Below are 15,825 nucleotides of genomic sequence, written 5' to 3' on the forward strand. Positions count from 1 at the left end.
GTGTTGCACTATAGAATTGTGAGCAAAGTTATAGCTCATGGACTAAAAGCGACAGTGCCAATATGGACACAGAATTGGCTGATTGACTGGAAATAGTAGTTAGTTGGCAGGAAGAATAGAAAAGCAGCGTGTTATTTAATTGGAGAGATTGCCGAACTCTTGAAGTGCTGAGGGATTTGGGTGTCCTGGTACAGTAATCTCAAGTTGGTACAGCAAGTGATTGGGGAGGGGAATGGAATATGAATGTAGAGAAGTTCGGCTGCAGTTGTATAGAGGGCGACACGGTAGCAACGCTGCCTCACAGTTCCAGGGACCTGGGTTAGATTCTGGCCTCGGGTCACTGCCTGGGCAGAGTTTGCACATTCTCCCTGTGTTTGCGTGGGTTTCCTCCGGGTGCTCCGGTTTCCTCCCGCAGTCCAACGGTATGCAGGTTAGGTGGATTGGCCATGCTAAATTGGGGTTACTGGATTATGGGAATAGGGTCGAGGCGTGGGCCTAGGTAGGGTGCTCTTTCCAACGGTTGGTGCAGACTTGATGAGCCGAATGGCCTCCTTCTGCAGTTTAGAGATTGTATGATTCTTTTGGTCGGGTTTTGGTTGTCTTGAGTTAAAAAGAGCTTAATGAAGCAGTTCAGAGAAAGTTCACTTTGAGTGATACGGTAGCACAAGTGATTAGCATTGTGGCTTCACAGCGCCAGGGTCCCAGGTTCGATTCCCCACTGGGTCACAGTCTGTGTGGAGTCTGCATATTCTCCCCGTGTCTGCATGGGTTTCCTCCGGGAGCTCCGGTTTCGTCCCACAGTCCAAAGACGTGCAGGTTAGGTGGATTGGCCATGATAAATCGCCCTTAGTGTCCAAATAAAGTTAGGAGGGGTTGTTGGGTTACGGGGATAGGGTGGAAGTGAGGGCTTAAGTGGGTCGGTGCAGACTCGATGGGCCGAATGGCCTCCTTCTGCACTGTATGTTCTATGATACCTGGGAATGAGGATGGTTATCCTGTGAGGATAGGTTGGACAAGTTGGGCCTGTATCCTGTGGGAAACTAGAAGAGTGAGAGGCGATCTTACAAAAACATACAAGATCCTGAGAGATCTTATGGGCTGGATGCTGAAAGAGTGTTTCCCCTTGTCGGAGAGACAAGGACGAGAGGCACGGTTTAAAAATGAGTCTCATTTAAAACCGAGATGAGGAGCAAATTTTTCTGCGTGTTGGGAGTCTCTTCCCCGGGGGATGGTGGAGGCAGGGTCATTGAATATTTTTACGGCCAAATTTGACTCCCTTGTCAATCAAGAATCCAATGCTATAGGGGTAAAAGGGAAGGTGGAGTTGATGTCACCATCCGATCTGTCATGTTTGAATGATGGAGCAGGCTTGAGGGGCCGAGTGTGCTACTCCTGTTTCTAATTAACATACTTGCTTTATTAATAGGGGTATAAGAGTGCAACAGCAAGGAGGTTATGTTGAACTTGTATAAGGGCACAGTTGGAATTCTGCGTCCAGTTCTGGATGCCGCATTTCAGAATGGATGCGCAGGACTGGGAGAGTGGGTGCAGAAATTATTGACGAGAATGGCTGCAGATGTGAGGAGCTTCAGTTATGAAGATTAGATTGGGGAAGTTAGGACTGCAGTCCTTGGTGGGGTTCGGCTGAGAACAAAGGGTGAGAGATGTCCAAAGTGCTTAGGCGTCTGGACAGAGTGGATGGGGAGAAATTGTTCCTGCTTATCAAAGGAGCGAATACGCGAGGGCACCGATTTTAAAATAATGTGCAGCAGAAGCCATGTGAGGAAAGAAACTTGAGATCCTGAATGCACTGCCTGAGAGTGTGGTGGGCGTAGGTTCAATTGAGGCATCCAAAAGCGAATTAGTGTCATTTGGAAAAGGAAGAACGTGCAGCGTTACAGGGAGAAGGCGGGAGAACGGCGCTGAGTAAATTGTTCTTTTGAAGAGTGGATGCGGACATGAATGGCCCTCCCACTTCTGAGCAAATTGAAGTCTGTTTGGAGTGAATCAGTTTAATATTTGTTTCCCTGTACCAAACCTGACTTAGATTGAAGTGCCAAAGTGGTGATCTCCAATTCAGTGTTGGGCAAGTATAAGTAAGAAATCCCTACTTTGGTTCAGAAACATTTTAAAAAATAACTAAGGTCAATTTGTAATCCAGACCTGTCCTGTCACCTGCTATATTTTGTGCCTCGTTGTCTGTGTTCATCTCAAGTGTGCTACAATGTGTTTCCGGGGCATTCTGGCCACATATAGGAAGGGTGTTTTCCCCCGGTTGGGACGATGTAGAACCAGGAGATACAGTCGCAAAAGAGGAGGATGGCCAGACTAAGATGTAGAGGAATTCCTTCAGTCAGAGCTGGTGAATCTTTGGAATTCTCCATTCGGGGGCCAGAGAGGCTCAGTCATTGAGAGTGTTCAAGGCCGAGCTCAAAAGACTTTGAGGTCGTAAAGGCGTCAGAGGTAGGGATAGTACCGGGGAAAAGGTAGGTGATCGACCACGATCTAAATGATTGGTGGAGCAGCCTCGAAGGGCTGAATGGCCTATTTCCTTTATTCCATTGCAGGTAAAGTGCAATAATCTTGGGAACACAGTCTAATGTTTGGGTTAGGGGGAAAGATCCATCGTAATTCATCCTTCGCCATTATTGATCTTCAGTACCTGAAGCATTTCTTAACAGAAAATTATTTGAATGAAGTTGTTCTAAAATGTGGAGACCAGCTGCACGATCGCTTATGCGTTCAGTGTGAGCCCATGTTGGAATTTTGGTAAATGAGGGGAACAGTAAAGAGAAGAAGATGCATTTTTATTTTGGAAACCGGGTCATCAGCGTTCTGTTTGCACGCGATGTTCTTGAAGTTTATGGGTTGAAAGAATTATTCAGAATAGGCCAGGCTCTTTAGCTGGCGTGGAATTTACATATAACGCTTCACTGTGGAGCTGACAGTTACTTGGAAGGACATCGTCCAGGAGAACATTCACTCATTTATTAGGGTACAGGCTGTGGTGTGATTTCAAGGTTATTTATTTTGTGCTAAACTGCAGTAAAGTAATAAAAATATACTTGATAAACACTTCTGAAATAAGTGTGCGTCTTTGCATTCCTCTGTTTCAGGTTTCCTCTGAAGACCGCAAAACGCTATGGGCTTTAATTACTTTCTACGGAGGGGACTGCCAGCTCAAGTTGAATAAGGCTTGCACCCATTTAATTGTGCCAGAACCTCAGGGGGTGAGTACATTACTGTTGCCCACAGCCTGAAATTGTAATCCGTTAAGATCTGGATATCCTGTCTTGTACAGTTGGTGGGTGTCTACAACATGGACTATTTTAACTCTATGAAGGTCAGTTTTAAGAGCTGACAGTAGTGTTTTTTTGTCCCAAGGTTTTACTGTAACAATCATGCCGAATGCTGAGCATCTCGGTGCAGCTTTTGAGATGTGCTCCACCTGTATAATAATCTTTATTGTCACAAGTAGGCTTACATTAACACTGCAACTGTAAAAAGCCCCTAGTCGCCACATTTCTGCACCTGTTCGGGTACACTGAGAATTCAGAATGTCCAAATTACCTAACTGCACGTCTTTCGGGACTTGTGGGAGGAAACCGGAGCGCCCGGAGGAAACCCACGCAGACACTGGGAGAACGTGCAGACTCCGCACAGACACTGACCCAAGCCGGAATCGAACCTGGAACCCTGGAGATGTGAAGCAACAGTGCTAACCACTTTGCTACCGTGCTACCTGTCTGACCCGAGAGACATGTGAAGAGTCTGCCGTTTCCTCTGTCTGTTTAAATACAGAGGGGAAGCGAAGGGCACCCTTCAATTTCACTTGGAACGTTTTTCACGTTATTAAATGTTAGTGTGTGCCGCCCCAATATGTTGACCATTCTGACTTTTTAGAGTTATTGTTTTAACTGTTTGATAATTTCTGAATTCTCCCTCTGTGTACCCGAACAGGTGCCGGGATGTGGCGACTATTGATTGATTGATATTTAATGTCATATGTACCGAAGTACAGGGGAAAGTATTTTTCTGCAGCCGAGGGAATATACACAGTACTTGCATGGTAGACAAAAGAATAATCATCAGAGAACATTGACAAATGGTACATCGACAAACAGTGATTGGTTACAGTGCAGAACAAGGCCAAGGCAGCATAGGGCATTGTAAATAGTGTTCTTACAGGGAACAGATCAGTCCAAGGGAGAGTCATTGAGTCTAGTAACTGTGAGGAAGAAGCTGGTTCTATGTCTGGATGTGCAGGTCTTCAGGCTTCTGTATCTTCTGCCTGATCGAAGGGTCTGGAAGAGAGCAAAGCCTGGGTGTGAGGGGTTTCTGATAATGCTGTCTGACTTTGAGGCAGCGGGAGGTGTAGACAGAATCAATGGGAGGATGGCAAGCTTGTGTGATGCATTGGGCTGAGTTCACCACACTCTGTAGTTTCTTGCGTTCTTGGGCCGAGCAGTTGCCATACCAGGCTGTGATGCAGCTGGATAGGATGGTCTCTATGGCACATCTATAGAAGTTTGTGAGAGTCGATGCAGACATGCCAAATTTCTATAGCTTCTGTAGGAAGTAGTGATGTTGTTGGGCTTTCTTGACTGTTGCATCAATGTGAGTGGACCAGGACAGACTGTTGGTGATGGTGACCCCCAGGAACTTAAAGCTATCGACCATCTCCACTTCGGAGCCATGATGTAGATGGGGGTGTGTGTCGTGCAATGCTTCCTGAAGTCGATGATCAGTTCCTTGGTCTTTCCAGCATTTAAGGTTGTTTTTGGTACACCATGTAACCAAGTGATCTATCTCCCTTCTGTAGTCTGATTCGTTGTTGTTTGAGATACGACCCACCACAGGCGTATCATCTACAAACTTATAGATTGAATTGGAGTTGAATCTCGCCACACAGTCGCGTGTGCACAGGGAGTACAGAGTAGACTGCAGGAGCTTTTCACAGAAACTTCATTGCAATGTTAATGTAAACCTACTTGTAACAATAAAGGTTATTATTATAACTGCACAGAAACAGACCACTCGGCCCAAGTGGACCATGCTAGCGTTCGTGCTCTGCACGTGCCTCCTCTTTCACCGATTCATCAAACCTCATTTGTTTTCTCGCTCTCCTCCCCCACCCCCTTCCATAGTCTTGAAGATTTTCCTTTTACTCGAATTTTTGTTTTCCAACTACCCTTTGAGAGTTATGACGGAATCCACTTCCACCGCCTTTTCAGGCAATGCATTCTAGTCATAAGAACATAAAGAGAAGTAGAACATGCAGCCCCACGAGGTGGCTGCACCATTCAGTATGATCGTGGCTGATTGCCCTCAACCTGTGTCCGTGCTAGTCAAAACCCCTTAATGACATGCTGTGTCAGGAAAAGAAAATCCTCGTTGTCCCTCCTGGATTTTTTTTGTCGCTCTTGGTCCTCCAATTTGCAACCATGCTGCCAGTGTAAATAGTTTCTACTTGTCTATTTTTCTATGACAACCTCCTAATGTTGAATTAATTACTCTTTTATATTGGTGTTGAAGCACTGGCAGGTTGCTGAGGAAAAAAAGTAATCCCAAACTCTGACTTTCATTTATTTATCCAGAGTAGTTAGAAAATAGGAGACCCTCCAGTGCAGAGGAGGCCATTCAGCCCATCGGGTCTGCACCGAGCCTCCGCAAGAGCTCCACACCTCGGCCCTCTATCGCTGTTGCCCCACCTAACCTGCACATCTTTGGACACTCGAGGGACAATTTAACATGGATAATCCATCTCACCTGCAGTTCTAAATTTGGACTTTTTTTGTTGTGTTGTGTGGTGGGGAGGACAAAAAGTGTATATTGTTAGTTAAAGGGACATTGCCTTTACTTTACTGACCTACGAGAATGGATTGCTTTTATTGAAGTCTAGAGCTCCTAATGGCTTGTTCTTCAGTCAGACCCACCGAACTTGCCTTTCAGGCAAACTCAATAGCCTGTCTGTCAGGCCATAAAAGCCTTTTCTTTTACAGCCAGTTGTTAAAAGCAAATGTGTGTGAGACAGACTAAGCTGTTCTGCTGTGTGGTGTAGCGTAAATATCTACTTAATGGCCTTTTGCCACAGAGGGGTGGGGTGTCTGACTTGATTAGGGAACAATGCCAAGGGCTGAAATTGCTGCTCGTCACCTATGCCCAGTGATGATCCTGTGGGAGCATCTACAGTCCAAAAGGTTTTATTGGCTATAACTGGTGGTTTCTTGATTCCAGCAGGAAATGAGCTTCACGTTTATGGTGCTGTCCTTAATTCTAGGTAGCCCCTGACTAGCAGTAAAGCTTTATGGTTGTCTTCCTGCAACCGGCCTTTTGGGTCCTGCACTCCTCCCACTGGGTTAGTTTAGTTCCGCAGCTCAACCTACGAAACCGGTTTTAAAACTGGAGCTCTTAGCTAAATATGAAACAAAAACTCCCGCGCTCGCTGACCTACATCAGCTCCTTGTCTGGCAAATCCACCTAACCTTCATGATTTTGGACTGTGGGAGGAAATTGGAGTACCCAGAGGAACCCACGCAGACACTGGGAGAACGTGCAGATTCCGCACAGACAGTGACCCAGCAGGGAATCGAACCTGGGACTCTGGAGCTGTGAAGCAACTGTACTGATCACTATGCTACCGAGCTGCCCTAAACACTGGAGACACTGCCTTGGAAACTTTTAGGCAAAAATCTCCCTAAGTGTAAAGTACCCAATTGATTTAATTTGTGATTTGAGAGTGCCCAAGAGTAATTTGTTGCGGGCGGTACGGCGGCGCAGTGGTCAGCACTGCTGCCTCACAGCACCGAGGGCCCTGGATCAATCCCGGCACTGGGTCAGTGTCCTTGTGGAGTTTGACATTCTCCGTGTTTGCGTGGGTCTCACCCTCCACAACCCAAAGATGTGCAGGGTAGGTATTTATCTTAATCACTATTCCTAAAACGAAATGCCAGAGACTGAAAATATCGCAGATTATCCGAACAAACTGGGGGGGGGGAAAATAATTAGACACCAGCTGCCACAGTTACTGGACTCGTGACAATCTGCGCCAACCTGTTTGGAATTCGCTAATCACTTTATTAATGTTCAGATACGAGAGGATTGCAGCGTTTCTTTATTATTCTGGTGAAGGAAGCAGTTGAGCGCAGCCAAGCAAAGAGCACGGTTAGGATATCTGGAAGTTTGGACAGATGAACTGTTGTGGTCACTTCTGACCCTGTACGATTGCCCATTCTGCGAATACATTGTGGAATACCTTCCACTACTTCAGGACAGAGAAACATCAACCTGGCTTGTTTCTTGTTTCACAACAAATCGATCTCTTTTTCAAATTTTTTACAATTACGGGGCAATTTAGCCTGGCCAGTCCACCTACCCTGCACATCTTTGGGTTGTGGAGGGTGAGACCCACGCAAACACGGAGAATGTCAAACTCCACAAGGACACTGACCTAGTGCCGGGATTGATCCAGGGCCCTCGGTGCCGTGAGGCAGTAGTGCTGACCACTGCGCCGCCATACCGCCCGCAACAAATTACTCTTGGGCACTCTCAAATCACAAATTAAATCAATTGGGTACTTTACACTTAGGGAGATTTTTGCCTAAAAGTTTCCAAGGCAGTGTCTCCAATGTTTAGGGCAGCACGGTAGCCCAAGTGGCTAGCACTGTGACTTCACAGCACCAGGGTCCCAGGTTTGATTCCCTGCTGGGTCACTGCCTGTGCGGGTCTGCACGTTCTCGCCGTGTCTGCGTGGGTTTCCTCCGGGTGCTCCGGTTTCCTCCCACAGTCCAAAGACATGCAGGTTAGGTGGATTGGCCATGCTAAATTGCCCTAAGTGACCGAAAAGGTTAGAAGGGGTAATAGGGGATAGGTTGGAAGTGAGAGCTTAAGTGGGTCGGTGCAGACTTGATGGGCCGAATGGCCACCTTCTGCACTGTATGTTCTATGTTCTTGAATAATTCAAACAATTTGTGACAGGACTGGTTGCAGAATTTGATCATTTGTATTGGAGAAGCATTATGCAGAAGAGTTTGCCTTTTGTTTTAGTTTAGTCTGACAATAAATAAAGCTCTACTGATTGCTGGGAGGAAGGGGTTATTTGAACAGCTAAGGTTGCACGGATGAAGCCTGGATCCACTGCAGTTTGGAAGAATGAGCGGTGATCTTACTGAAACATACAAGATCCTGACCGAACTTGACAGGGTGGATACGGAAACTAGAGGACACAGTTTCAAAGGATGGGATATCCCATTTAAGACACAGATGTGGGGTAAAATCCTGGAACTCACTCCCTAACACCTTAGGGACTGCAGCAGTTCAAGAAGGCAGCTCACCACCATCTTCTGAAGGGCAACTAGGGATGGGCAATAAATGCTGGCCTAACCAGCGACGCCCACATCCCATAAATGGATTTTAAAACAATTTTATGCTTTTCTGAGAGCTCGGAGTCTGTGGAACTCTTCTCCCCCAGGGATCAGTGGAGGCCAGGACATTAAGTATTGAGTTTGGTTGACTCTCAAGTGTCTAAGGGTATAGGGGTAGGCAGGAAAGTGGAGTTGAAGCCAGACTCTGATCGGCCATGATCTTATTGAATGGTAGAATTGGCTCGAGGGGCCAAATGGCCTACTGCTAATTTATGAGTTCAAAGAACATCCCAAAGTGCCTTACAGCCAACAGAGTACTTTTGAAATGTAATGTTTAATTGAATACTAAATATACAGATCGCATTTTATCTAACCTCAAATTGAGTGACAATTTAAATTTGTGCATCTATTTTCCATTGTCGACAAGATTCAGCTTTAGGTTTTCCTTGCATGTGTGGGCGAGTGCACTTGTGCAGGTGGTTGTTGGCCATCTTATGTTGGTAGGAGGCTCTATCTTTAATAAAAAACCCAAAATGTCAAAAACTAAAGACTGGGACTTTTTCTTCACGGAAAGAGAAGTCCACAGATGGTCTTTAATACTTCATTATTGTTTCCACTCATGGTGGAAACTAAAACTGGACCGTCACTGATAGAAGTCGAAACAAGCTTCTTTTTGTTGTTAAACTATGGAATTCACTGTATGGAGGAGTTGAGAAACCTAGATATATTTAAGGAGAAGTGAGTTATATACATGTGGGAAGGGATAGAAGGACAAATCTCTAGCCTCTCCCACCAAGAAGGACAAGGGCAGCAGATACACAAGACTATCATAGAATTTACTGTGCAGAAGGAGGCCATTCAGCCGATCGGGTCTGCACCGGCTCCTGGAAAGAGCACCCTACCCAAGGTCAACACCTCCACCCTATCCCCATAACCCAGTAACTCCACCCAACACTAAGGGCAATTTTGGACACTAAGGGCAATTTATCATGGCCAATCCACCTAACCTGCACATCTTTGGACTGTGGGAGGAAACCGGAGCACCCGGAGGAAACCCACGCACACACTGGGAGGATGTGCAGACTCCGCACAGCCAGTGACCCAAGCTGGAATCGAACCTGGGATAGCAATTATGCTATCAAATGCTACCTTGCTGCCCATAATATCAACTGCAAATTCCCCTCCAAGTCATCCTGATTGGGACTAAATGACCTTTTTTGTCAATACTTTAACGTGCCCAATTTCTCTCGATCAGGAGTTTTTCAGGAGTTTTTTTTTAAAAGGGAGAAAATTAAAGGCAGCCCTGAAAAGTGATACAATTTCTTTAAAATTGGTGACAAAAGGAATAATCTTTGTTTTCTTTTCTGACAGGACAAATACCACTGCGCTCTGAAGCGAAGCACCATTAAAATAGTGACGCCAGACTGGGTGGAACACAGTGTTGCAGCAAAGACGAGGAAAGATGAGTTCACGTATCATCCTCGTCTCGTTATTCAGGAGGAAGAGGAGGAGGAGGAGGATGAAGAGGAAGAGCTGGCTGAAAATGACGAGGAGATGGACGACAAGCGCTCAGCCAAGAGCAGCCCTTTGTCGTCACAGGGGGCCTCGCCGCTGAGTGTGCCGGGCTTCTCGCCAAAGCGGGAGCCGGAGAAAACGACGGGTGAAATAATGTTCGACGACTCCTCGGACTCTTCCCCCGAGAAGCAGGAGAGGAATTTGAACTGGACCCCGGCGGAGATCCCGCCGACGGCCACTGCCAAGCGGCGGCTTGCTCACGGGAAGGACTCCGCCCTCATTAACTTGTGCGCCAATGTCCCCCCGGTCCCCGGCACTATCTCCAACCCCGAGGCCAGGAGCAACCTGATGACTTCGGGGCAAGGAACTCAGGGGCCTGAGAGGCCCGAGATGGTGGCGGCCTGGAGCCCTGCAGTCAGGACGCTGCGCAACATAACTAATAATGCTGATATTCAGCAGATTTCCAGGCCATCAAACGTAGCACAAGTAAGTGATTCACTGTGTATTGCTAAAAGAAGACATTTTGTTGAAGCTTTTTGTCTTGTACACATCAGGGCAATCATGAGAATATCAGGGCAAGCAACAATTTTATTCTGTGTTAGAAGAGAGTGCTAACTGGTTGACAAGTGGACTCATGACTGGTACAGGCATCACCATGGAGAATGCACAGAGACTGGTTTAGCACAGGGCTAAAGAGCTGGCTTTGAAAGCAGACCGAGGCAGGCCAGCAGCACGGTTCAATTCCCGTACCAGCCTCCCCGAACAGGCGCCGGAATGTGGCGACTAGGGGCTTTTCACAGTAACTTCATTTGAAGCCTACAAGTGACAATAAGCGATTTTCACACGAACTTTTCACCAGTTAATGGTGACTGACAGTTAACTACCATGTGTTTGAAAATTTAAACCATGACTGCTGATTGACCAAGGTTCCCTGAGGAATGAACCAGCGCATGGCTATCATTTATTATGTTAATAAGACAATAACAAAATAAGTGGTAACCACGATGTGAAAGTAAGGCAGTCAACCCATCAAGTCACCTTTGATGTTTCTCACTGCACACGCCCCCAGTCCAGTTTGTGTAACCATTTGATATTTCTCTCTTTAAAAAAGCATTCTGATGAAAGCACACCAATCTAAAATATTAACTCTATCTTTCTCTGCCGATGCTGCCTGTCCTGATGTCTGCTCCAGCATTTTCTGTTTTCAATGGAGAGTTTATGGGACCTTCCTCTTTAAGTTTGCTTCCTCTTTGCTGCAAAATATTTTTCTTCGTTCTAACCTCTTAATTTTCTCTGGGGTTAAGTTAAATTTGTGTCGCTTCTTCCCACCGGTACTATTGCAACCAATTATCTTAACTGTTTATAATTTCAGAAGGCCCTCATCAGGTCACACGCAAACGCAACTGCCCGCCTCAATTATTTGTGAGGGCAAAGCGAAACCTTTATTTTTGGGAGTGTCTTAATGACTTACCCATTTACCCCACTAACATCGGAGTCAGACAACACTGCATCTAATGCTCTTGTACCCTTCCTGTTAGCCACAGTCTGGTTCGGGAGGTGGCTGACTGGTGAAGACTCTCTGAGCTTTCAGCTTGTACAATGATAATTCTATCCCAGGATCATTCGGCTCAATCTGACATCCAAAAGGCTGAAGTGTTGATTTTTACACTGATGCCAATTGCGCGAATCGCTGTTGCTCAGATTTCCTGGAATACTATAGAACCAAGTTTCTTTGTTCTATTTTGTAAGCGTCAATCCAAATGGTGCCATGCGCAAATGTGGCCTGGGGGATATGGGACAGAAAGAGGAATTCCGGTGGGTCTGGAGTCACAGTAGAAGGGAGAGGACATGTACCTGTGCAGGTTTCCGAAGCATTTGTGCATCTCTGCCTGTAGAATAATCTAGAAATGATAGGGAAACAAGCTGCATATCCACCAACTTCATATTGGTGATCCTAATTCATGTACCTATTCTGGGCCTTTTTCTGCTTTATTCCTACAGTTAAGGACTGAACCTGTTTTTCAGTGTTGGTGTTGTCCTTGTTTTAGTCATTAACTCCAGTGCCTGCTGCAGCCATCGAGGAAAGAAAATGTTTCACTTCCTGTCTTAACCTCAACCTCATTAGTTTACCTATAAAGCCTGCACCGGAAACCATGTTTTTGTTTATTTTGTCCCAGGATATTAAATCTCTGACGGATCACCATCATCTCCTCTGTGCTTCTGAAAGCAGCCCCAATCTTTCATTTTTTAAAAATTCCCTCCATCAGCAGCACTCTCGTAGACAGGTACTCTCCATTTTCCCCTCGGGTGTTTTACAGTGTGGGGCCAAGGAGTTGCCACTTCCCATTGTACCTTAATGCAATGAGCTATGAGCTGAGTCAGAGAGAAAGAGATCAGCCATGATCGTATTGAATGGCGGAGCAGGCTCGAGGGACTGAATTGCCTACTCCTGCTCCTAGTTCTTATGTTCCAAGTGGGTGCTAGGTCCCCACCTCTGGCTTGCACTGCGTTATCGGACTTTGGTTTGTGGAAGGCGAAACTATCCAGGTTACTACCCAGGTTACTATCCTTGCTGGAAAGTGCTCATCATATCAAAAATAGGAGCAGGGGAGAGAATATTGCCCCTCGAGCCTGCTCTGCCGTTCAACGAGATTATGACTGGCCTCCTGCCTCGGTTCCACTTTTCCTGCCCACTTCCCTTGATTTCACCGAGAGAGCAAAAATTTGTCCATGTAAGAATTAGGAGCGAAGTAGGCAATTCAGCCACTCGAGCCTGCTCTGCCATTCAGCACGATCATGGCTTACTCATCTCCACCTTTCTGCCCTCTCCCTAAAATCCTTCATCCCCTTACTAATAATAACCTATAATAATCTTTATTAGTGTTACAAATAGGCTGTGAAGCAACAATGCTGTGCTACCGTGCTGCTTACTAATTAAAAATCTATCTCATTTGTTTAGTGTTCTGGCTTCCACCGTGCCCTGGGGTAGAGAATTCCACAGTTTTGTGACCCTTTGAGTGAGGTAATTCTTTCTCATTTCTGCTTTAAATTTGCCAGCCCTTAGCCTAAAGCTATGGCCTCTCATTCTAGGAGGCCCAACAAAGGAAACATTAGCTCAACACCAAAAATATACCTCAATTAGATCTCCCCTCATTCTCCTAAACTTCAGCGAGTGTTGGCCTAAACAGCTCAATCTCTCTTCATAAGACAAATCCTTCATCTCTAGAATCAGCCTAGTAAATCTTCTCTGAACAGCCTCTTACATTTACGTCCTTCCTCAAGTAAGGGGACCAAAATTGTGCGCTGTGCTTCTGAGGCTGTATAAGGCTCTGGTCAGACCCCGTTTGGAGTATTGTGAGCAGTTTTGGGCCCTATATCTAAGGAAGGATGTGCTGGCATTGGAAAAGGTCCATAGGAGGTTCACAAGAATGATGCCTGGAATGAAGAACTTGTCGTATGAGGAACGGTTGAGGACTGGGTATGTACTCATTGGAGTTGAGAAGGATGAGGGGGGATCTTATTGAAACTTACAGGATACTGCGAGGCCTGGATAGAGTGGACTTGGAGAGGATGTTTCCACTTGTAAGAAAAACTAGAAGCAGAGGACACAATCTCAGACTAAAGGAACAATCCTCTAAAACAGACATGAGGAGGAATTTCTTCAGCCAGAGGGTGATGAATCTGTGGAACTCTTTGCCGCAGAAGGCTGTGGAGGCCAAATCACTGAGTGTCTTTAAGACAGAGATCGATAGGTTCTTGATTAATAAGGGGATCAGGGATTATGGGGAGAAGGCAGGAGAATGGGGATGAGAAAATATCAGCCATGATTGAATGGCAGAGCAGACCCGAGTGGCCTAATGGTCTTGTGTACTCCAGATGCTTTACACAGTTGCAACAGCACCTCCCTACTTTTATACTCTTGATCAGTTGGCAATGAATATGGAAATTCCATTTTCCTTCTTTATTACCTGCTGCACCTGCAAACTGACTTCCTGTGATTCGTGCAAGAGGCCACCCAGATCCCTCTGCACCAAAGCATTTTGAAGTTTCGCTCCATTTAGTTAATTTGCCTTTTTTATTTCTTCGACCAAAATGGATAGCTGCTCACTTATCCACGTTCGATTCCATCTGCCGCATTTGGCCCACTCGCCTAACCTATCCATGCCCATTTTGTAAGTTTCGTATTTCCTCATTGCAAATTGCTCTCCCACCCGTTTTTGGTGTTGACCAAAATTTAGCTGCAGTACATTCTACCCCTGCATCCAAGTCATTGATATAGATTTTAAATAGAACCCTGTGACACACCACTAGTTACAGCTTGCCAACCAGAAAAAGACACATTTATGCCCACTCTGCTTTCTGTTGGCTAGCCAATCCTCTATCCAAGCTAATATATTACCCCCAACCCTGTGGGATCTTACCTTGTGCATTAATCTTTTGTGTGGCACCTCATCAAATGCTTCTGGAAGCCTAGGTACCCTACATCCACAGGACCCCTATTATCTACTTTGTTTGTTACATCTTCGAAGAATTCCAGCAAATTAGTAAATGTGATTCCACCAGTTTCCCAAAACAGATGTTAAACTAACTGTACTATAGTTTCCTACTTTCTGCCTTTCTCCCTTTTTGAACAGGGATGCTGCAATAGCCTTTTTCCAATCCGCTGGAGCCTTTCCAGAATCCAGTGAATTTTGGAGTGTTATAACCATTTTCTCTGCTACCACTTCCTCTAAGACCCCAGGTTGTAGGTGATTGTTTTAAGTTCGTCGGCAATAACGTCTGCATGGCCTGTGACTATTATGATGGTAGTGTCCTCCACTGTGAAAGCCAAGGCAAAATATTGATTTAGTATCTCTATCCTTTCTGTTTTCCCCATTATTAACTCCCTAGTCTCATTCTCTTGAGGGACTAACATTGACTTTAGCTACTCTCTTCCTTTTTATATGTTTAGAGAATCTTTTTCGATCTGTTTTTATATTTTGCGCTAGATTTTTTTTGTTGGTCTTTTAAAGTTTCCCAATCGTCCATCCTGCCACTGACATTTGCAATATGCTATGCCTTAGTTTTTGCCTTTATCTTTAACCTCCTTGCTTAGCCACAGATGCATATCCTCCTCTTAGAATCTTTCTTTCTCCATGGAATATATTTTAGTTGGTAGGAATTGAATATATCATTAAACATCTGCCGCTATTCATCAGCTGTCCTACCTTTTATGCTCCGCCCACTGGGGCCAAATATGTCCTCATGCCTATGTAGTTACCTTGGCTTAACACCAGAATGCTAATGGGGGGGCTCAGGTTTAATGCTCTAAAACTGATTCAACCATGCAATGATCACTGTTCTCCAGGTGACCATTAACTATGAGATAATTAATTAATCCTATCTCATTACACAATATTAAATCCAAAATTGACTGCTCCCTGGTGCAAGACGTAAGTGGGATGTCAGAGCTCCAGAAAAATCAGGGGGCAGAGTTGAGTATAGTAGCCATTACTAAGGAGAAGCTTCTGGGGAAACTTAACGGTCTGAAGGTGGATAAATCACATTTCTAGGTGGAATACACCCCAGGGCTCCAAAAAAGATAGCTGAGGAGATTGTGGAGCCACCTCCTTTTCCTTTCTGTTTGCTACATGATCATGTTGAGAGACTTAATTTATTAAACCTTTACGAAACACTCAATACTCTGGGATATTCAATTCCCAGACCTGGTCTCCCTGTAATCATGTAGTAATCGTCACCAAATCATACTCCTTTGTCTCTGTTTGCGCTGTCAATTTATTAATTTTATTCCAAACGCGATGCATGTTCAAATACAAAGCCTTTAGGTTTGTCCTATTGTTAATTTTCCCTGCACTTGAACAGTTTCCTGGTGTAATATGACATTCACAAGCTCTGTCCCTTCCTTTCATTATCTGGTAACAATTAACGCCATCAATAACCTATGCTC

General features: G+C 45.3%; 1 protein-coding gene across 1 annotated transcript in view; it reads left to right on the forward strand.

Annotated features, from left to right (window-relative positions):
- The window catches only part of paxip1 (PAX interacting (with transcription-activation domain) protein 1), a 127,501-nt gene that overhangs the window by 38,608 nt on the left and 73,068 nt on the right, over positions 1-15,825 (forward strand). The window contains exons 5-6 of the mRNA XM_038798403.1: positions 3,117-3,230; positions 9,735-10,364. Coding sequence (XP_038654331.1) covers positions 3,117-3,230; positions 9,735-10,364 — 744 coding nt within the window. The remainder of the gene's footprint in view (positions 1-3,116; positions 3,231-9,734; positions 10,365-15,825) is intronic.

Source organism: Scyliorhinus canicula, chromosome 5 (genome assembly GCF_902713615.1).
Source record: "Scyliorhinus canicula chromosome 5, sScyCan1.1, whole genome shotgun sequence".
NCBI lineage: Eukaryota > Metazoa > Chordata > Chondrichthyes > Carcharhiniformes > Scyliorhinidae > Scyliorhinus > Scyliorhinus canicula.